At 38.6% G+C, this 23,088-nt stretch overlaps 2 protein-coding genes across 3 annotated transcripts; one reads left to right on the top strand and one right to left on the bottom strand.

Moving 5' to 3' along the window:
* The first annotated feature begins 2,399 nt into the window (after positions 1-2,399).
* Positions 2,400-3,904, top strand: LOC144901122 (uncharacterized). Of its 2 annotated transcripts, none has more exons than XM_078794188.1 (3): positions 2,400-2,430; positions 2,563-2,639; positions 2,809-3,904. In XM_078794188.1, the coding sequence occupies exons 2-3, from the start codon at positions 2,580-2,582 to the stop codon at positions 3,292-3,294; spliced, it is 546 nt and encodes a 181-aa protein (XP_078650314.1). In that variant the 5' UTR covers positions 2,400-2,430; positions 2,563-2,579; the 3' UTR covers positions 3,295-3,904. The 2 variants fall into 2 exon arrangements, with proteins under 2 accessions (XP_078650314.1, XP_078650315.1); XM_078794189.1 differs by having other exon boundaries at positions 2,403-2,438.
* A 1,889-nt stretch (positions 3,905-5,793) lies between these two features.
* On the bottom strand, positions 5,794-12,731 carry spp1 (secreted phosphoprotein 1). Its single transcript, XM_058063803.2, has 8 exons — positions 12,652-12,731; positions 10,356-10,425; positions 10,124-10,168; positions 9,986-10,060; positions 8,818-8,883; positions 8,596-8,724; positions 6,849-7,199; positions 5,794-6,571 (listed from the first exon to the last, which is right to left on the bottom strand). Exons 2-8 carry the CDS (start codon positions 10,407-10,409, stop codon positions 6,254-6,256), a joined length of 1,038 nt encoding a protein of 345 aa, XP_057919786.2. The 5' UTR covers positions 10,410-10,425; positions 12,652-12,731; the 3' UTR covers positions 5,794-6,253.
* Positions 12,732-23,088: the final 10,357 nt, after the last annotated feature.

Genomic DNA, 23,088 nt, shown 5'->3' with positions numbered 1-23,088 from the left:
TTTATTCTAACCACGCCACGCTGCTCACAATCACTACGTCGGTTAATCTGTGTCTCTTAAAAACCTGTTTATTAACTCCTCTTCTTAATGATTCACACTGAAGTAACAGGAAGAGGAAAGTACAGTCGTGACTTCACTCGTGGAGTAACACAGTTGTGTCACACAGACGTACACACGTACACACTTATCAAACTCTTACTCTACTGTAAAATTCCACAGACTGACACTCAGTCTGCCTAAATGATGAATAAATTCTCCGTTTCATCAAATAGAACTTTTCATACAGTACCTCAGTCACATCGTCGCCATGACAAACTTCACAGTTCAGATCAGTCCAGCCAAAAGCAGTAAAACTAACACTAACACTATAAAACCAGTCTGCCAAACATCCAGTGCCAATTTTTCTGATGTTTTTGCGGCTGGAATATCTTCACATCAGCAAACAAAGAAGGCAAATATTACATAGACTATGTCTATCGGTGACTTAAAGACTGTATTAATTAGTATATCCTCCTGCTTGCTTGACATTGATTTTTTTTTGTTTTTTATTTTTTCCCTTTACATTACAGTGCATTTCCCACATCAATCAAAATATAACTTCAAAATATAACTTTCCATTATTTACATTTGTATTCAACTATCTGATAACAAGCCCAAAAGGAGTAGGCTGAAGCAAAAGCTTATAAATGCCTACCGCTTTTTGCAAGATATAATCATGTTCATGCCACTGTCTTGTTTTCCCCTGTTATTATTATCATTGTAATATTATTATTATTATTGTTATTATCATTATCATTATTGTTATAATCTTTATCATTATTGCCATTATTATAATCATCATTAATATTACCATTTTCATCATTATAGTTTTTTTATTTTTAATTATTTAATTTTTCAGACTTCATGTTCTCAGGTCAACATTTGTAAAAAAGATATATATATTGCATTCTCTATATTGTTCACTCATAACAAAAACAAAAACAAAAAACTCATTACATCGTGGTTCTAACATCGCTCCCTCGCTTTGCTTTTTCAATGAAAATCATTAATAATGATGACTCTTATCACGTGTGGAAGTGGTACATTTTTGTCTGCTTATTTTGTCCATCTTCTTCACTCAAACCCATTGTTTTGCTTAGAATAAACGTATTTGAGGCTAACTTGGTATATTCACATATTCACAAGAATTGCGCAATGTTATGTAAACAAAGCTTTGGCTAGCAATCGTGTCGGAATGTACGCCAACGTATGCCAGATTCATGTCAGACTGGCATGAATATATATTAATCATGTGACAGACATCATAGTGACGATGGGTTGTTGGCTGATGTCGATCTTTTTTTTCGAGATATTACAACAAGAAACTTTTCCCAATTCTAACGGTGATTCATCATACCTTACCTACTGTATTAGGTAATACGAGTATAAAAGTGACTATAGGGGTGTTATTTCATGTTTATAGGGCTCTAATAATGCTAAAAAAAAAACATTTTAGACTGGCATAAACAGGTTTTCTATGCTCTACCTATGAAAATATTTCGGCGGTCGAGGGGTTAGTGCACAGACCTCACAGCTAGGAGACCAGGGTTCAATTCCACCCTCGGCCATCTCTGTGTGGAGTTTGCATGTTCTCCGGGTACTCCGGTTTCCACCCACATTCCAAAAACATGGTACATGGTGTACCCGGCTTCTCGCCCGAAGACAGCTGGGATAGGCTCCAGCACCCCCCGCGACCCTCGTGAGGAAAAAGTGGTAGAAAATGAATGAATATTGAATCGACTTATGGTGGACTTTTACGGAAAAAAACAGCAATTTTTGGGAACAAATTTTTAAACAAAAATTATTCGCGGGATTATTATGAATGCTATGCTATGATCTAATGCAAAACTAGGATCATATCAAAACCAGATCTAATGGATCTGCAGTAGAGCGGACAGCAATACTGGTACTAAAATAGATGGAACTTCCACTCTTTTGGTAAGAAGAGCTACAACATATTAGTGAGTTTCTGCAGGAATTAGAAAAAGACATTTTTGATCACTGAAATTAATGTTTGATAACGGTGCTCTCGGGTTTTTCCACACCAAAATCCTCTATGCGGGCTCTAAAAAACTGACTCTCAGCAAACTGTACACATGATGTAAGCATACAATTGTTCAAAAAGTCTTTGGAGGATTAAAAAAATTAACTCCACTAACTCTAGTTAGCTGAATTTAGCACCAAAAAGCTGTTTGTGTTCAGCTTTCTGAGAACTATATAGGCTTTCTTCATGCACCAGCACACCCCAGGAAGTCTGTTGTTACTCAACCCTCCCGTCCAATCCCATCACAGCCCTGCCCAGCCTCCCTGCACAGCATACTTAAGCATCAGATAATCCCAAATAACACTCACACATCTTTCTGGGCGGAAACACAGACATACATCCATACATCCATACAGTAAGTACACTATTTTAAAGATCTACGCAGCTATTCTGGTTTCACAAGGGAAGGTAACTATTTGACTTGTTTTTTTGATTTGTATGTATCTTGTCATGTTTTTTTTTTTTTTTTGCTTTTGCAGACTAGAACCAATCCAAGATGATGCTTCTATCATGTTCACTTATCTTTGTGCTTCTTGCTGCAGCCTCGACCACACCAGTAAGCATCCCAAGTATACATATACAATACATATCAGGTACATAAATGAAGTATTGCATGTTGAGGTTGAGGTAAATTACTGTTGTTGTTAAAAGTCTACTTTAAATTGTAAGGGGGAACAAAAACACATTAATTTAATTAAGTTTTTCATGTGATATTCCTCCTATAGATTGCTGAGAACTGGTATCAACATGCTGGCATCACTGCCAATCACCAAAAACCAGCATCTCTAGATGGATACGACGTAGCTGGGTGGTTTTCTTCTGGGTCACATGACTCATCGGAATCCAGAGACCTTTCTGAAAGTGAATCCTCCGAGGAAACACTGCAAGAATTATCCCAGGAGTCCGCTGTTGAGCCTTCCGAGGAATCCTCTGAGGAGTCTTCAGAGGAATCTTCTGAGGAGTCTTCCGAGGAATCACGTGAGAAAGAATCCTCTGAGGAATCTTCTGAGGAGTCTTCAGAGGAATCACGTGAGGAGGAATCCTCTGAAGAATCTTCAGAGGAGGGTCCCGCCACAGATGATCCCACCCCGACGTCCACTGCCATGACAACAGACACAACAGACAACAGAAGAACGCCCACGCCTGAACCTGCAACCACAAGCACGAACACGGCAAGGACAACCACACCTGAAAGAAGAGGAGACAACTAAAACAGAGATTGCCGACAGTGAATAACTATATGTTATGGGTCCTAAGTGTGGGCACCGTAAGGCAGATAATTTACCTGAATGGAAATGCAGGAAGAACAGCAAAATGAGGATGATGATCTCTTTAATTAACACACACAAACTCAGATACAAATGACATATCTTTCAAGTCAATCCAGTTATTTGCATTTCTGTTCTCAATTACTTATCACTTTAGCATAATTTGTACATTTCACATTTCCATGTAATCTAATTTCCTTGTGACTGATCACACATATTTTGGCACACATCACCATTAATTGCATTTGTTTGTTCTAACAACCCTTCTAATGCATTCTATGATATGCTTACTTTGCGACATATGTCATCGTAAATGTTCACATTTGTGCTCAACCATCTGTAAATCCCACATATTACGGGAATAATCCTCAAGAATATGACAATGTATCCTGGTAACTTCCTGTAATCCATTTTAATGATTATTGCAATACCCCGCAGTTCCACTGGGTGGGGATCTAACCAAGAGTTCAAATAAACATAGCAGCGGCTGTTTCTTTGAAGTTTTTACAATAAACTTTCACTTCTCTAATCGAAACAAATCAGCGGTTAATTTCACAATATACATCCTAACATGAACACAAGTACATTTATGGACTTATCTTGTTATTTATGGACAATTTACCGATTTACCTAAACGGAAAAGCAGGCAGAACAGCTAAATGAGGACGACGTGTAGCATTCAAAGTATTCCGTATAAGCAACTAGAGAAGATACGAAGGTTCCGCCTCACAATGGACCACACAAACTGCAAATTTACCTCCACCAATGTCAGCAATACATAAAACCATCACATTTCAGTAATATTAATAATTTCTACACTGTCATTTAGTATGTTACTTCAATAAATACTAAATTAAATCTATGTGGACACGATATTTTCGAGTGTGTCACATATCATGTCACTAAAACATATCATAAAAATGCTATGGTTGTTACTTAATATTATATTTATTGGCTAATTGTGGAATTACTAATGAACTCTAACTGCATAAAATGTATTAGAATTATTTTTACACATACTGTCAGATGTCAATATATCTTTAAATGAATATCATCTCATTAAAAATACTACAAAAATCACTATTTTGGATCATACATGACATGACATGACATCATCATGGTCGCCAGCCAATCACAGGGCACATATAGACAAACAACCATTCACACCACATTCATAACTATGGACAATTTGGAGTCGCCAATTAACCTAGCATGTTTTTGGAATGTATATTATAATATTATAATTAGAACTACTGGAATTTTTTTTTTTTGCTTTAGTTCCTCAGTAAATGTTCATTATTTTCTCATTAGTTACTCAATAATTACTGTAGTTTTGTGTACCTTATTGTAAAGTGAGACCCAGTTTGGCTATACAACTATTCGAGACAATGAAACAACATCAAGTAAAATACAATTCCGGATGTCTCTCACATACACAGTGGCTCATCTTTTGCGGCCTGATTGTTGACTAAGAACCTGTGCATTGTGTTCTGCGTCCTGATCGGCAAATGGACTCTAAACCATTGTCAATCAATCTCCTTCGTACCGTGTTTTCTGTTGTGTAACTCCGAAGTGCTGTATGTTTGAAAGTGTTTTAACAAGGACGCAAAAATGCTACAGCGAAGAGGCGTCAGGACGAAGAGGCCCGGTCAGAGTTGCTATTAATAATTCTTTATGTGTCCAACTTTATAGGTTGGTCATAAAACTGTAATTATTTTTTAAAGTTATTATATTTTTATTGGAAAAAAATATCTGTACATCTTTTGATATTGTTCGGTCTTCCTTGTACACCTGGTGACATGTGTTGACACACAATCAGCAGTTCATTCTCTCTCTGCTGTCATTCATTCATTCATTCATTCATTTTCTACCGCTTTTCCTCACGAGGGTCGCGGGGGGGTGCTGGAGCCTATCCCAGCTGTGTTCGGGCGAGAGGCGGGGTACACCCTGGACTGGTCGCCAGCCAATCACAGGGCACATATAGACAAACAACCATTCACACTCACATTCATACCTATGGACAATTTGGAGTTGCCAATGGAATGTGGGAGGAAAACCAGAGTACCCGGGGAAAACCCACGCATGCACGGGTAGAACATGCAAAACTCCACACAGAGATGGCCGAGGATGGGATTGAACTCGGGTCTCCTAGCTGCGAGGTCTGTGCGCTAACCACTCGACCGCCTTGCAACCATTAGTAAAATATTTAATCAAAATATATAAGCCTTGTATTGTCAGCATTGGGCACTAAAATTGCACACTATAGTCTCATAGTGGTGTGGCCAGCAACTAATGCCATCTAGTGGAAGAGCATTTGACTGATTGATGATCACATTCCACGAGAACATTTAAAATTTGACAAGAAAGACGGATTATCATATGGTTTTATGTAAAATAATTTTATTCATATTTTAGACAAGGTACAAAATACATTACAGTAAACCACGCAATTCACGTGATGACACCGGCAGACAACAGCCATGAGTTAAACACACATACAAGGCTAATAAATGGTATCGTGTGTGAAATGATGATACAAATTTGGCTTAAATTGCACATTGCCTGTTCGTTTGCTAATATTTAAGTAACTGCATTGTGTTGGTGCAAACATGTTTGTTTTTAATGGAATTTAATGGAATTGTGGGAACAGGACGCCATGCCTAAAAGAGCACAAAATGCCAAGAGTGATCATCCTACAGCAGAAAAATCTCTGATTTGTGATACAGTGCAACCTGTTTACATCGATACATGTCAACGCCGACTTTGTGGTTACACTATGAGGACTTGGTTGTTTAGGATTGGACTAATCGAAATATAGAAAGTGCCTCAGAAGATTACTCTTGAATGTGGCATGGAGTCTTATACCAATCTATGCGACGCCACACCCCACTTCCTGTATGACTTATTTGGCAGTGATGACCACCGAGTTGGTGGTGGTGGGTTCGGGGCCCATGCCGTGCTCATCCGAGTCACTCTCGTCGGAATCGCTGTCAGAGGCTTCAGGCTCCTCGCTGCTCTCTGTTTCAGACTCCTCTTCCTCTTCTTCTGGGGTGCTGGAACTTCCGCTATCAGCGTTGCCAGCGTTATCCTCCTCTTCTTCTTCTTCCTCCTCCTCAGGAGCAACATCCTGGCTCTCGGAAGGTCCAGAGGTGTCCAGATTCTGGCTCTCCTCATCAGGAGTGCTGCTATCCTCCTCTAGGTCAGAATGGGTCTGATAAGTCTGAAAACAATAGGAAGATTATGGATCTGTAGAAATTTTTTCATCAACGGGCCTTGAATGCACCATGGCTAAATAAAGGCTACAACATGGAAGCATATTTAGGGCTCAAACCTGTATTTATGCTGGGTAATGACAATGTAAGAGCTTGGGAGCTGAATCTACTGATTACAAAAGTCACTTTTATTGGAAAAGTTGATCCAAAATTAGGAGTATGTCGTATTTTGCCATTTTGGAAGGGATTAACTAACTAATACTAACTAAATAACCTGAATCTTACCTCCATCTTGTACACCTTTGATGACTTCTCCACCTCATTGTCAGTGGGCATGTCGTAGCCTGTTTTTTTGTCAACGTATTGGTAGGACTTGTAAGGTGAAGGACCTTTGGAGTAGCTCTTCTCCTCCCCATAGACGTAGCTCTTGTAATCGCCGGGGTACCCCCCCATGCTGTCCCCACGACCCGAGTCTGTGTCTGTGATGATGGTGGGCACCAGGGGCTCCTCTGTAGTTTCATCCAGGGGCTCTTCCGTCACTATGACGGGGGTCACGACCTCAGGAGCGACAGTTGAAGCCTCGCCTGATTCTGAGGATTCTTCCTCATCTTCCTCCTCCTCATCTTCATCACTGTCCTGGAGGGACAAAAGTGTAGGGAAGAATGTGATAGATATCCCAGTTGACAGTTTGGAAGTTTGCTAACTTCAATAATGGAATTTTATCAGGTTTTGCAGCAAAAATGCAAAAACCAGCAGTAATTTTGCAAAAATAAAGTCAAAATATTAAGATAATAAAATCTTATGAGGAAAACCATCTTTAGTAGCATAAAGTTGAAAGAAAGATATATTTTTTAAGAAATCCTAATATCATATAATACAGTATATGCAGCACAATATATTGTAAGACATGCCTTAATTAGTCCCACAAGGGGAAAAATGGGAAAATATGGGAAAATATGGGCATAAAGTCATAACAGAAGAAAATCGACTCGAAAAATGAGGGCGGGAAAGCTATATTTTTTTCCAGAATGTCAAAATATTACTAGAAAATGTTGTATTCTACCATGAAATCTGCAATTTCACAAAAATTAACTCATGAGAAAAAATAACCCCATGTGATAGATATCCCAGTTGACAGTTTGGAAGTTTGCTAACTTCAATTTTTTTTGCTAACTGCATTTTATCAGGTTTTGCAGCAAAAATGCAAAAACAAGCAGTAATTTTGCGAGAATAAAGTCAAAATATTAAGAGAAAAAAAGCTGTAGCAGTGAGAAAATGCCAATCATAATTGAATAAAATCTTATGAGGAAAAACATTTTTAGTAGCATAAAGTTGAAAGAAAAATATATATTTTAAAGAAATCCTCATATCATATAATACAGTATATACAATACATTACATTATAAGACAAGCCTTAATTAGTCCCACAAGGGAAAAATGGGAAAAATTGGAAAATATGGGCATAAAGTCATAACAGAAGAAAATCGACTCTAAAATGAGGTGAGGAAAGCTATAATTTTGCAAGAATGTCAAAATATTACGAGAAAATTATGTATTCTTGCAAGAAATCTGCAATTTCACAAGAATTAACTCATGAGAAAAAATAACCCCATTTTAGTAGCATAGAGTTGAAATATTGAAAAAAAATTGAAAACAAAATTTAGGTTGGGAAAAAGGTATGAGAATAAAGTTATTATATTGAAGAAAATTACCAAATTAAAATTTTAAAAACCCTGCAAAAATTGGAAAAAATATGTTCAAATGGGCATTTTTTCACCTTTATCACCAAGCTTAAAATGACGTGTGTTTACCAGAAAACCTTTCATTCATTCATTTTCTACCGCTTATCCTCACAAAGGTCACGGGGGTGCTGGAGCCTATCCCAGCTGTCTTCAGGCGAGAGGCGGGGTACACCTTGGACTGGTCGCCAGCCAATCACAGGGCACATATAGACAAACAACCATTCACACTCACATTCATACCTATGGACAATTTGGAGTCGCCAATTAACCTAGCATGTTTTTTTACTTACACTTTCCTCAGATTCATCATCATCATCATCGTCGTCGTCACTATCTTCATTGTTGACAGGGGGCGTGTCTGAAGCAGCAGGATCAGTGGTTTCATAGATGGCAACAGCGGCAGTGTCCACTGCTGCCTGCTACAATAAACACCAAATCTAAAATGTTACCAACACCAAACAAAGACGTGATATTACAAGATTAACTTTATGTCTGATTTCTACGTGACTCACCTCATCAGAACTGTCTGTGCTCTCATCTGAACCAGCAACAGGTGATGAAAAGAACCTCTGGAAAGCCTGTGAGAAGTTATATTTACCGGTGCTTATTTACACACACAACGGCGCAAGTGGCTAATTTTTAAAGGGAGCCTATTTTGCTCTTCCACATTTCTGATCTATAAATGTTAGAATGTTGTAGTCTCGAGTTAAACGATGCTAAAGCGTCAGCTAATTAAGTTTGCACATTTCGAAGGGACATCCTTATATGGGCATATTTGTCAAAATGTTTGTTCCGGTGTAAAGAAAATATATTTTTTTAGCTTTTGTAAAGAGGCAAGCATCAGGCAGAAGTGGTTGGAGTTTCTGATTCCTGGCCAGCGAGAGAAAAATATGCTCTGTTTTGTGACTGTTTTGTGAACATGGGGTGGACTGTTCCTCAAGTCTGACACCTTTCCAACATTACTTGGTCATCTTGAGTCAAAAGAGCTAGCCGTAAGTGACCGCTTTTCCTCACGAGGGTCGCAGGGGTGCTGGAGCTTATCCCAGCTGTCTTCGGGCACGAAGCGGGGTACACCCTGGACTGGTGGCCAGCCAATCACAGGGCACATATAGACAAACAACCATTCACACTCACATTCATACCTATGGACAATTTGGAGTGGCCAATTAACCTAGCATGTTTTTGGAATGTGGGAGGAAACCCTCCGGAAACCCTCCGGAGTACCGGAGTACCGGAAACCCACGCATGCAATGGGTGGAATTGAACCCTGGTCTCCTAGCTGTGAGGTCTGCGCGCTAACCACTAGACCGCCGTGCCGCCTGCTGTAAGTGACCATTTTTCAATTTTTATTTTGTGTCAGTAATCAGAAAAAAAAAAGCTCGGCAGCTCTCCGGAAGTCCTCAGGACCTCTTGGGAGTGTAACCAATCACAGCAGAGTGAGTGTACCTGTAGGAGGGCTTTGGGTGGAGTAAATTAAACAGGAAATCTATATGTAAACACTGCAGAAAGAGGTGCCAAATCTGGAAGATCTAGAAAGCTTGTTCGGGTTATTGTATGTAACTGCTCTATAGGAGTCCACAATTCAATACAAAGGGCTGAAAATGAGCATAATAGGTTCCCTTTAAAGAAAATCATTGATTGTAGCGCTCGACTTTCAACCGAGTGAATCAAGTGGCGTACCCTGATAGCTGCTGCACGGATTCGTGAAACTTCGGCCACCTTTTTCCGGAAGAGCGGAGCCGCAGGTCGTCTCACCTGCAGACAAGGTCAAACGTCAGTCAAAAGAGAAAGTCTGATTCTCAGTCGGATTATACGCACCACTTCTTCGGAGCTTTCTGCAGAACTGTCAGAATATTTTCTTGACTGCAAAGCAAATAATCCGAGTCAATACAAAACTATTAGAAAATGATAGCAGCTTTGAGTCCAAGCCAAAGCATTAGAATGAATGGAGTCACTGCTTCCATACAATGAATATGCTGAAGTTAATGGCTTGAAAACAAATTGTCTTTCACACCTCAAAGGAGTTCAAAACCAAGAGGGAATTACTCACCGGTCTGCAAAGAACTGCAGCAAAGAGCAAAACAAAAACAAAGGCCACTTTCATGTTGTCCGCTGAGTATCTACATGGAAATAAACACAAATTTTCCAAAATAAAAAAATACATCAATACAAACAATAATGAATCGGTATTTGTATTTGTTATTAAATGTCCAAACATTGGCTGTCTTTCATATTGTGCACTTCCGTTCTTAAAGTCTTTCAGCACCTGTGTTTATTATTATGTAAATAGAGCTGTCAAAATTAGCGCCACGTCTGTTATGATGGCAACAATGATGGCAGACAGTAGCACAGTGGAGCATCTCCATCGGTCTTTAATAACTTTTATTCTAACCTGAAAACATCAACACCATTGAAATTGTAACATCATGAATTCAGCCGTTCAGGGACACTTAGAACATCAAAACAAGGCCTTTACGATGCGTATAGAACATGGCAACAATGCAATTGGAATGAAATTGGAAAATAAGTCATTTACAGACAAAATGTACAAAAAGCAGACCAATGGCTTGACAGCAAAGCTCTTATCCGAACCCCATAACCCTAACCTAGACCTAACTTATTCCTAGTATGAAAAAAGATTACATATTGGCAAGTTTTTACATACCAGTTTGATACAACGTGACATCCATCGTATCAAACAAGTCCTTATTGTATTAATATCCGTACTCGAGATTTGGAAAACATGCATTTGTAGCATCTAATGCATGATCAACAGCATGTATATCAAACCATGCAACTTCCTAGTTGAAATAGGTGTATCGCAATGACAGCATTCTAAGCTAGCTTATATTAACTTGTTTTCTTGTATTCTAAATTATTCTTTAAATTATTATTATTTATCCAAAATTATTTAAATTATTTGGGCAATTTACTGTTTACGCTGTACATTGTTGATCATATTTGATGTCACCTATTTATTCTCCACATTTATTATTTATTATTTATTATTTATTATTTATTATTTATTATTTATTATTTATTATTTATTATTTATTATTTATTATTTATTATTTATTATTTATTATTTATTATTTATTATTTATTATTTATTATTTATTATTTATTATTTATTATTTAATTCATTCATTCACTTTCTACCGCTTTTTCCTCACGAGGGTTGCGGGGGTGCTGGAGCCTATCCCAGCTGTCTTTGGGCGAGAGGCGGGGTACACCCTGGACTGGTCGCCAGCCAATCACAGGGCACATATAGACAAACAACCATTCACACTCACATTCATACCTATGGACAACTTGGAGTCGCCAATTAACCTAGCATGTTTTTGGAATGTGGGAGGAAACCGGAGTACCCGGAGAAAACCCACGCATGCACGGGGAGAACATGCAAACTCCCACACAGAGATGGCCGAGGGTGGAATTGAACCCTGGTCTCCTAGCTGTGAGGTCTGCGCGCTAACCACTAGACGGCCGTGCCGCCCCTTTTTATTTTTTATTTTTTATTTTTTATTTTTTATTTTTTATTTTTTATTTTTTATTTTTTATTTTTTATTTTTTATTTTTTATTTTTTATTTTTTATTTTTTATTTTTTATTTTTTATTTTTATTTTTTTATTTTTTTTTTTTTATTTTTTATCAATTTATTTTAGTCTAACCTCGAACCTAATGCACAGAAAAGGGAAATAAATATGTGTTCATGTTCCACCAGGTTGAATACCCTTGAATGTTTAGCTGTTCTCTGTTTACTGTCTTTGTGTTGAATATTGCTGTTGAATATCTTCTGAACTCCAACGGAAGCAAAGCAAGGAACGGTTGTGGATAAACACACAGGTGTAATTATTTTACTATATTTTTTTTTGTATTGAAACACAGCAAAGACTTCAATTATGACCGTATGCCACAAAACCAAAAATATGTGGACAAATGAAGGCCCAAGTTCTAAATCCACACACACAAAGCAAAGGCTAACATCTCATTCCAAAACCATACCATACCAAAACCTACTAATCTACTGCCACTCAGCCGCCACTTTTCTGGTTCTTTGGCTTCCCACCAAGTTGCAAGGATTTTCTTTTACTGAGCCTCACAAAGAAAACCTGCAAGACCCGACACTGATATCGGTCAAGCTCAAACCTAAAGATGTTGGATGTGGCACCTAAAGGCACACAGTTCCACACAATTCCACACAGTTCCACACAGTTCCACTCCAAACCCTTGTCAAACAACAAGTTTCCATATGTTCTCGCAGTTATTTAAAGTAGCTTTTACCAAACAAGTATTAGCTTCATTGCACCCACAATATGTTCAAATGTTCATACATTGGTTCTGACCTTATATGGAGTAGCAGGAAACTGCAGAGAGAAGATGTCAAGATGATGTTTGAGCTCAGTATGTTCCTGGATGTTGTACGCCGCCCTGTGATGCTGCTGCTGCTGCCTCCCAACTGGCTTATAAATCCTTCTGATTCCGTCAACAGCCAATCAGAGCTGAGCTTGTGATGTCATGAGGTTAACCGCTCCGTGATCCACGTCTTGTCTGTCACCCCCACTCTTCCTGTGGTTGGTTGGTGGTGTGGGGGCTAAAACACACACAGACGCACACACACACACAAACAGGGAATGATGTTAGTCTAGGGACATGCTCTGGCATGATGTAGATAAAAAAAACATCAACATATACCAAGAAGTACCATGACAGTGATTCAACTTCCCTACAGACAGGGAAATGTCTGACTAAGTTCCCTTCGGGATAATTACCGATTTCTCAAAAGGGGGAGACGATCATCTTAAGATGTCAAACAGGACGAGCCTAGCCAGACCCATACAACCAATAAAGCCATTCATTCATTCATTTTCTACCGGGTACACCCTGGACTGGTCGCCAGCCAATCACAGGGCACATATAGACAAACAACCATTCACACTCACATTCATACCTATGGACAATTTTAAGTCACCAATTAAGAAGTTTCCCAGAGAAAACCCACACAAGAGAGTGGAATCAAACTCAGGTCTTCTTGTTGTGTTGCCGCGCCAACCACTCTTACACCGTGCAGCCATAATACAAATTTATTTACATATAGCTGTAGATGTATAGACCAAGCTCACAGGTTTGTTGCACGGTTATTGCACAGTTTATTGCATGGTTATTGTACAGGAGCCTGACAACTAAATTGTGCATATGTGGGACGAATCTGTGTACGTCTTTGTACGTCTTTGTATTATATCAGGGGTCTCAAACTCGTGGTCCATACCTATGGACAATTTGGAGTCACCAATTAACCTAGCATGTTTTTGGAATGTGGGAGGAAACCGGATTACCCGGAGAAAACCCACGCATGCACGGCGGGGAGAACATGCAAACTCCATACAGAGATGGTCAAGATTGGAATCGAACTCGGATTTCTTAGTAGTGTGGCCTGCACGCTAACCACTAGAACGCCGTGCAGCCAAGTTGCCAAGCCTATCAGCTCTTAAATTAAGCAATTTTTGTTATCATCATTACATCTGTCCACAGCGGATCTTTTTGATCCGCATACTGATTTAAACTGAGCAAATCACACAAAAAAAAAATTCATACAAGCCAGCATTGATCAATAGTTTAGTGGTTAGAAAGCTAACCTAGCATGTTTTTGGAATGTGGCAGGAAACCGGAGTACCCGGAGAAAACCCACGCATGCACGGGGAGAACATGCAAACTCCACACAGAGATGGCCGAGGGTGGAATTGAACCCTGGTCTCCTAGCTGTGAGGTCTGCACGCTAACCACTCCACCTCCATGCCGCCCTACCACGCAATATTCAATATTTATTTTATCATCACTACGCCTCAAAATTCATACATTGTATCATCATTCCACCATGGAAAAAGAATGGTTCAAATTAAGGCCCCCGCATTTATATGACATTCATAACTCTGATGGGTGTATGTAAAGGTCTTACCGTAACTGTGAATATAATATTCCATTATGTCACTGTTATTTTGTTGACTCAGGTCCGTGTCTGATACTGTTTGTGGAAACGATGGAAAGAATAAGAAGAAACAAGAGACGAGAGGCGGGCTACACCCTGGACTGGTCGCCAGCCAATCACAGGGCACATATAGACAAACAACCATTCACACTCACATTCATACCTATGGACAATTTGGAGTCGCCAATTAACCTAGCATGTTTTTGGTATGTGGGAGGAAACCGGAGTACCCGGAGAAAACCCACACATGCAAGGGGAGAACATGCAAACTCCACACAGAGATGGCCGAGGGTGGAGTTGAACTCGGGTCTCCTAGCTGTGAGGCCTGCTCGCTAACCACTTGTAACCGTGCAGCCGCTGTAACAATAAGCTTTTGTAAAACTCAGTTCATGGCCGACATCTTTGGTTCAAAACTGTTGTTGACCACTGGTGTAGGAAAACCACCCAGTCACCTCCTCATGCTGGTGTGGGATGACATTCACTCTTCAAACTGAAGTCATTCCACGTCACCCAATGTGTTTTTTTTGGTCACTGTAGCACAAATACCATACCAAAGTCAACCCCGTTGAGTGTTCATTTGGGGTGAGGACCATGCAAAAAAACAGCAACCACCCCAAACTGGTAACTAGGGTTTTATACTGAAACTCGGTATTGCACTAGGGCCATCATAAATGGTGGTAACCATCCATGTGTGCACACTCATACACATGAACAAAGAACATTCTTTTGTATTTGAATCATCAAGCGTGCAACCATCAGACCTGAGACCATATGTTGTGTTTGCATTATATTTGAATGTCTTACTGCAGGGGTCTCAAACTCAATTTACCTAGGGGCCACCAGAGCTAGGTTCTGGGTGAAGCCGGGCCGCATCAGGTTTTAAAAAAAAAACAAAAAAAAAAACACATTTATTAAAAACTGGAAAAAAAATCAATAAAATAACTATCTTCAATGCTTTTGCTTCTGCTATACCCTACACTTTTTCAGTACTTTGGTTCCGGTTTTCCACACCAAAATATCTGATAAAACATTCCACTGTTCTCAAATATCTTAATTTTTATTTTTCTATACACAAAATAAGATTTAAAAAATAAATAAAAAATTTAAGAATAAAGACAATAAATCAATCAATCAGTAATAAATAAGTAAAATAATAATAAAACAGCAAATAAGAAAAACATAAGAAACCACATACAGTTGGTAGAGAAATAATTTTTTTCAGATTCAAATGTACAGTATTAACAGTTATTTAACCTTTAACATGAACATTAATGAAACTTAATAATTTGACCCAATTAGCAAGTTAGCATCGTACTCAGTTCCATCTGGGAGCAGCGTGGTAACTTTAACAACATGTTTGATGAGATGCTTTATCTTGACGTGTATTTTCCGTTTTATTCCAAAATCATTTCTTGCATTTATTTGTACCCAGCGTCATAAGACTTTAGCTTCATTGCTAATCCAAAGCAAAACAGGGCGGGGTAACAGGGTAGAGTAACAGTATGGGCGGGGCAAAATCATGTTGTGTCCGGTGTGCACACAGCTTTAAGCTGTCATTTCAACATTAAACTTTGGTATCAAGGTGGGTGCCTCAAACTAGCGTCTCGCGGGCCGCATTTGGCCCGCGGGCTGCAAGTTTGAGACCCCTGTCTTACTGTATTATAATACTTACAGTAATCCCTTGTTTATCACCCTTATTTTTGTTGTTAATGCATTGAAAACCTGTTTATGACTTTCTGCAATTATGATTAATTCTGAGTTAACTGTAGCCCAAAATTTGATTAATCGTGATCAAATATTTTAATCGCCAGCACTAATTTAGACGTAAAACAGACTAAATACATTGTCTGTTGCCAAATAATTGTTTCCAGACATACATGCAGTATGCATATTCTCAATGTAGAGATGGAGCATTTATAAATTGACAGAATATTTCATCCCGATTGAGTCGAGTGGTAAAACTTCCTCTTACTGTATTATAATACTTATAGTAATCCCTTGTTTATCACCCTTATTTTTGTTGTTAAGGCATTGAAAACCTGTTTATGACTTTCTGCGATTAAATGTGATTAATTCTGAGATAACCGTAGCCCCCCAAAAAAGATTAATCGCGATCAATGTTTTTTTTGTTAAAGCATTGAAAACCTGTTTAATAATAATAATAATAATAATAATAATAATAATAACAATAATAATAATAATAATAAAAAAAAAAAAAATAATAATAATAATAATAATAATAATAATAATAATAATAATAAAAATAATAATAATAATAAAAATAATAATAATAATAATACATTTTATTTATATTGCATTTTACATCACGGAAATCTCAAAGTGCTACAAAGAAAGCATAAAACCTACAGTGAAGCGATAAAACAACACAACAAAAGGTATATATATATTTCTAAAAAAAGAAAAAAAAGAAAAGGCCTTTGTTTATGACTTTTTTTGATTAAACGTGTTAATGAGTTAATTGTAGCCAAAAAAATGATTAATCGCAATCAAATATTTTAATCGACAGCCTTAATTTAGACATAAAACAGACTAAATACATTCTCTGTTGCCAAATGATTGTTTCCAGACATACATGCAGTATGCATATTCTCAATGTAGAGACGCAGCATTTATAAATTGACAGAATCTTTCATCCCGATTGAGTCGAGTGGTAAAACTTCCTTTGCACAACCTGCAATTACATTTAAGTGTCTCTGTCTGAGTGGATGTCTGACTTATGTCTGATATATGGGCCCGTGTATACAGAACAGCATGACTCTCACACTGCTGGGGAGTTTAGAGTTTGCCTAAATACACACGGCACACACGCTCAGCAATGCATATTAGTAGACCTATTTATATCTGTCACCACACAATCCAGCCTGTTGATTGCATGCAAGTCTTTCAAAATTTGTCTTTGTGGTTGTTTTTTCTAAAAGTAGACTCCTAAACTTAACCTCGTTACTAATGATGTGTGCAATGCCAAGACGTTGCATAACCTTATAATCACTTCATCCTATTCAATTACAAATGTGTCCCTTCTTATGCCCTGTGAGGGGGTCTGCCACAGGGATTTTGCATTGCGAACCACCCGTGCAACAGCGGTATTGATTGAATAGTTTAAAGTGCAAAGTGTACTGTATGCTATTTACTAGCAACTCTCACAATCAGCAACATCTTTGCTATGCTAAATGTCATTCTGGTTGTTGCTGTCGACCAAAGTGGTTTCAACCGTACGATAATGTTCTTTGACTTACTCTCAGTAGAGTTGGTTTTGCCCTGATTACAGTAAGGCAGTGCGTCATAAATCGCATCATATAAATGTGCTAATTTCAGGTTGATGAAGCCTCAAAGTCAAAACGATATAATTAGATATAATTAGACTCGATAAAAGCTTTCTTTTTTCTTAAAGGAATGTTTTTCCCTGCTCGGTCTTGTATGTCGCAATTGATTTGAGTTGCCTCTCCAATGACATGGAACACTTCGGGTATTTTTTTTAATTGTCATTTATACAGTACAGTGGTTTCTATGCATACTGTGACATGGAACTGCAGAGATTTTTGAAAAAGGTGTTATAAAAGAACCAAAACCTCAAGAAGGAGTGTTCCGCCCAATTAATGCATGACGACAAAATGAGACAGAAAACAAGCTTTCATACACAAACAAAAGTCTGCAGTCAGTTTTACAGCCTCTCCCAAATGTTCCGTGGTGATTGGGTGGGCTGTTCTGTCTGTGTCTGACTTGTATTGTCACACTTCTTGTTTCCATTCGGGCATGATTAAGCCTTCATATTTTAGTTGTGATATATTGTTATAAATAGCTGCAGTACTACAGTACTATTTTCTTATTATTTTCTTCTTTTTCTTTGGGCTTCAGGGGTCGCCACGGCAAATCAATCTTCTCCATCCAACCCTGTTTCTCTCACACCGACTACCCTCATGTCCTCCTTCACTACATCCATAAACCTCCTTTTTGGTCCTCTACGCCTCCTACCTGGCAACATCCTTCTACCAATATATTTACTATCTTTTCTCTGGACATGTCCTAACCAGTTGGGCCTCTGTATGTAATGTGTATGTAACATGTAATGTCCCTCTGATGTACTTGTTCTTGATCCTATCCATCCTGGTCACTCCCAATGAGAACCTCAGCATCCTCATCTCTGCTGCCTCCAGTTCTGCTTCCTGTCTCGAGACCAGGTGTCACAGTTCTGTTCCTGCCTTCTCCTGGTCTGCTTTTCCATGTTTTCCAGATGTCCTGGAGCGGGCTGGAGGCAGGAGGACTGGGCACACCTGAAGCCCATCTAATCAAACTGCCCATTTAAGGCCGCCGCTTGCAGCGGGAGTCGCTGGTTCCTCGTATCGTATCCTGCTTACCTACTGGTGCTTCGGTCTACCCAGCACTCCCTAGCCGTCCAGCCAGCCTCCTGTTGTTCTATTTAGTAGTTTATGTTAGCTGTGCTCTGTGGCGAGATTTTTGTTTTTTTCATCGTGTCTTTCCTCGCCACCACCTTGTGTTGCCCTCTGGGCAGTTTGTTTCTTGGACTTTGCCTATTAAAGGACTTTAACTGCAACTCCTGTTGGCCTTCCTCTGCATCTGGGGCCCAACCCTTGACACCCCGTGACACCAGGGGTCTCAAACTCAATTTACCTGGGGGCCACCGGAGCTAGGTTCTGGGTGAAGCCGGGCTGCATCAGGTTAACCACTCGACCGCCATGCCGATAAGAACTCATAAAACAATAAAAGTAATGACTCTCACATATACATACACACATAGACAAACGAATACAGCTTGTGTAACTGCCCCCCCCCCCACCCCTTAGAGTTGCACAACCATGTAGTGGGGACCCCCGAAAAGAGAATTTCTGTATTTTTTTTTAGCGTGCAGACCTCACAGCTAGGAGACCAGGGTTCAATTCCACCCTTGGCCATCTCTGTGTGGAGTTTGCATGTGCATGCGTGGGTTTTCTCCGGGTACTCCGGTTTCCTCCCACATTCCAAAAACATGCTAGGTTAATTGGTGACTCCAAATTGTCCATAGGTATGAGTGTGAATGGTTGTTTGTCTATATGTGCCCTGTGATGGCTGGCGACTAGTCCGGGGTGTACCCCGCCTCTCGCCCGAAGACAGCTGGGATAGGCTCCAGCACCGCCCGCGACCCTTGTGAGGAAAAAGCGGTAGAAAATGAATGAATAAAAGTGTCACAGTTTGAACCTAACAGATAACTCCAGCATACCCTTGCAACCCTAGTGAGTAAAGGCAGCATAGGAAATAGATGGATGGACGGTCGAGTATGGAATCAATTAACAAGAGATAATTGCATCCGCTGGAAACGCTCTCAGCATAGACCAGAATGCAGATCTCAACTTTTTATATGAGCAAAAAAAAAAAAAAAAGCAAAAACAAAATTGATGACTCTGGAATTACTAGTCTGTTTTCAAGCATCACAATCTTCTGTGCAGAACTGCTTGGTTTGGCGTATGTTTCAGACAAGACTTTTGCATTCGTCCAGGGTGTTATTACGTTTAGAGGCTTAGCTTTCTCAGTCTAGGACAGCAGGATGGAAGTTTATGTCCACAGATGAGGATGAAAGACACTGGATTCAAACCGATCTGTACAGTATTACTATACAAAATGGGGAGATGGATTCATTAACAGAGAAATATCACTTCTAGTTTCATGTTGCACGCTTTGCAGAATGACTATGTTTGATTGACAGCCTTTAGTTTGCCCCACTAGGGTGTGTTCCTCAGTTGTGGCTGGGAGTGTATGTTCTTTGGATTATTGGCTGGAAAATGTAGATTTGTTGTTGTAGAAGTTATGAATTATGGACTTATTTTGAGTAAGATGTTTATGTTTCAATAATACGTTTATTTCAAGGAGGAATCTACCTGATTAAAGGATCTGATTTGTTGTTGTTAATTTGTCAATAATTTGTCTATATGGTAATATAGTTTTGTAAAAAAAAACTGAATTTCCCGCAAGTGCCTTGTATAGTCTGAGCTATTTTTGTCAAAGGGTGTGGCTGCAGAGGGGCTGCATGGGATATTTGTGTATGTGAGGATGACCGCTGTGGTCATGTTGTGGTCGGACTCAAACCAGACTTTTACGCGCTTGACAGAAGTTGGGGGGAAAAAAGGGGAAAAAAGAGCGATGGGGATAAAGGAAAATACATAGAAAGAAAGGAATCTGTTCTTTAAACTGCATTAAATGGCATGAAGCCTTTATTTGTGAAGTATTTTTGACAGTTTGAGCATATCAACTGAACACAACTGTGCAATGGTAAACCAAGTACTATAGAATTGTAGTACTATTTCTAGTGAGCAGTTCAGCACATAACCTGAGCTATGGAGTATTACATTCCACAGTCCTCATTTTTCTTGTGTCATAACCTCATGTCATATCCACCATCACTGTGGTGTGAATGCGATACATTGTCATTGTGGCACACATGACTTTGGTTTCTTCCATTGTTGTCCAAGCCAACCATAGCGGTGACAGTCATCATGAGGAAAACCCCTTCCTTGTGGCTTCACCAGGTCACCGATGTGTTCCCGAACAAAAATGTTTGGAAGAGAAATCAGCTGTATATCAAGCCACAACACTGACATTTGTTTTGTTTTTTTTGCATTGTATTAAAAAATGTAACAACAGTGGATCGAACTCATACGCACAATTCAGGACCTCAGTCACGCTAAGTCATTAATAATCTATAAATATGTGATAATACTGGTAAAATGTGCACATTTTACTACCAACTACCCAGAGGGAAGGAGAGGGTTCTGGAGCAATAGTAATATCTAATCTAATCTAATCTAATCTAATCTAATCTAATATAATATAATATAATATAATATAATATAATATAATATAATATAATATAATATAATATAATATAATATAATATAATATAATATAATATAATATAATATAATATAAACAAACAACCATTCACACTCACATTCATACCTATGGACAATTTGGAGTCGCCAATTAACCTAGCATGTTTTTGGAATGTGGGAGGAAACCGGAGTACCCGGAGAGAACCTACGCATGCAAACTCCACAGAGATGGCCGAGGGTGGAATTGAACCCTGGTCTCCTAGCTGTGAGGTCTGCGTGCTAACCACTCGACCGCTGTGGCGCCATATAAATTAATATATACTAATATAATAAAAAAGTAATATAGTAATAAAAATAGTCATAGTAATATTGTAAATGGTGATCCAAAAATGTCAACAAGTCAACTTGTCAAGTTGGTTTGAAAAATGTGTATCAATTAATCTTGTTTTTTTTTTTGCTGTCTGTCATAACATAACTCCCATGAATATGATCCGTAATCTACTGTTCTACTGTACACTGAAAAGTAAATACACACATTAAAATTGTACGATGTTTAATTTGGGACTTAAAGCTGGGCTTAAATCTGTACATTATTTTACATCTTGGATTGATCAGAAGTTGTATTGTTTATTATTCAGCTATGTGTATGTGTGTAAGTGATCCTTTACGCTATCATTATTTCATATATATGAGATTCATGCAAATATGGTAATAAATATACATTTAATGTATAATAATTAAAAAAAATTAATAATAATTTTTCTCAAAAGAACCACGTTCAGTACCACAAGCAGTTTTCCAACCGACTTTATGTCATCAGCCACCACCCGAAACATGCAAACAAAAGAAACCCACCATCGGTGACTGATGCACGGTCGTGCCCGCTGTCCTGTTAAAAACACTGTGTATTTTATGAAACAAGTTTAAGATTGCAAGGTGCATACTTGATAACATATTGAAAGGGGAGTAATATTTTATGCCAGCCATATATGCAGCATGCAGGTCTGAACAGCGTGTTAAAAAAAAACCACCATCAGTGACTGATGCACGGTCGTGCACACTGTCCTGTTAAAAACATTGTGTATTTTATGAAACAAGTTTAAGATTGCAAGGTGCATACTTGATAACGTATTGAGAGGGGAGTAATATTTTATGCTAGCCATAGTATATGCAGAATGATTGATGCCGCCCTTGTGCAGCATGCAGGTCTGAACAGCGTGTTAAAAGAAACCCACCATCAGTGACTGATGCACGGTCGTGCCCGCTGTCCTGTTAAAAACACTGTGTATTTTATGAAACAAGTTTAAGATTGCAAGGTGCATACTTGATAATATATTGAGAGGGGAGTAATATTTTATGCCAGCCATATATGCAGAATGCTTGATGCCGCCCTTGTGCAGCATGCAGGTCTGAACAGCGTGTTACGGAACAAGTTTACCAAGTAACTAAAATACATTATCCTTAGCTCAACCCTAGTAGGGACCATGGGTTTGTATTGTTTGTGTCCAAACCTTTGCCCTGTACCGCATTAATTAATAAATCATGCTGTTTCATGGTTAAATACAACTAAATGTTATTTGTCAAGAAACAGGCATATTTAAGCAAATGTTATGTATTTTTTTGCCTTAATCGAGCATTTACAATTAGAAAAAATGTCTAAATGAACTAAATGAAAACTGTGATTCAGGTTGTTTCCTGTTCCATCTTGTTGGTTTCCTGTTCTTTGTCCTTCTGGGTAGCGATCAATCAATATTAATATAGCTGTTAATTCAGCTGATGTTAAGTTTAATACCTTAAAAAGTCAAAATATGCACTAAAATATGGCTTTCAAGTCATTTCCTGTCAGACATTGACACTGTCATGAACTTCTGATAGTGTGTGTATGTGTGTGTGTGTGTGTGTGTGTATAGAATTACTCTAATGTCTGTGGTTCAAAGTGTGATACTTATAGTGGT

The sequence above is a fragment of the Doryrhamphus excisus genome, linkage group LG10 (genome assembly GCF_037039965.1).
Source record: "Doryrhamphus excisus strain RoL-2023G ecotype Guam linkage group LG10, RoL_Dexc_Guam_v1.1, whole genome shotgun sequence".
NCBI lineage: Eukaryota > Metazoa > Chordata > Actinopteri > Syngnathiformes > Syngnathidae > Doryrhamphus > Doryrhamphus excisus.
This window is presented reverse-complemented; position numbering and strand designations above follow the sequence as displayed.

Excerpts from the sequence above, each read along its gene's own strand:
- LOC144901122 (XM_078794188.1), top strand. The coding sequence starts at position 2,580 with ATGATGCTTCTATCATGTTCACTTATCTTTGTGCTTCTTGCTGCAGCC. Across the intron at positions 2,640-2,808 it reads CTGCAGCCTCGACCACACCA|ATTGCTGAGAACTGGTATCA; the intron begins GTAAGCATCCCA and ends TTCCTCCTATAG.
- spp1 (XM_058063803.2), bottom strand. The coding sequence starts at position 10,409 with ATGAAAGTGGCCTTTGTTTTTGTTTTGCTCTTTGCTGCAGTTCTTTGC. Across the intron at positions 10,169-10,355 it reads CTGCAGTTCTTTGCAGACCG|TCAAGAAAATATTCTGACAG; the intron begins GTGAGTAATTCC and ends TTTGCTTTGCAG. Across the intron at positions 8,884-9,985 it reads TCCGTGCAGCAGCTATCAGG|GCTTTCCAGAGGTTCTTTTC; the intron begins GTACGCCACTTG and ends AACTTCTCACAG.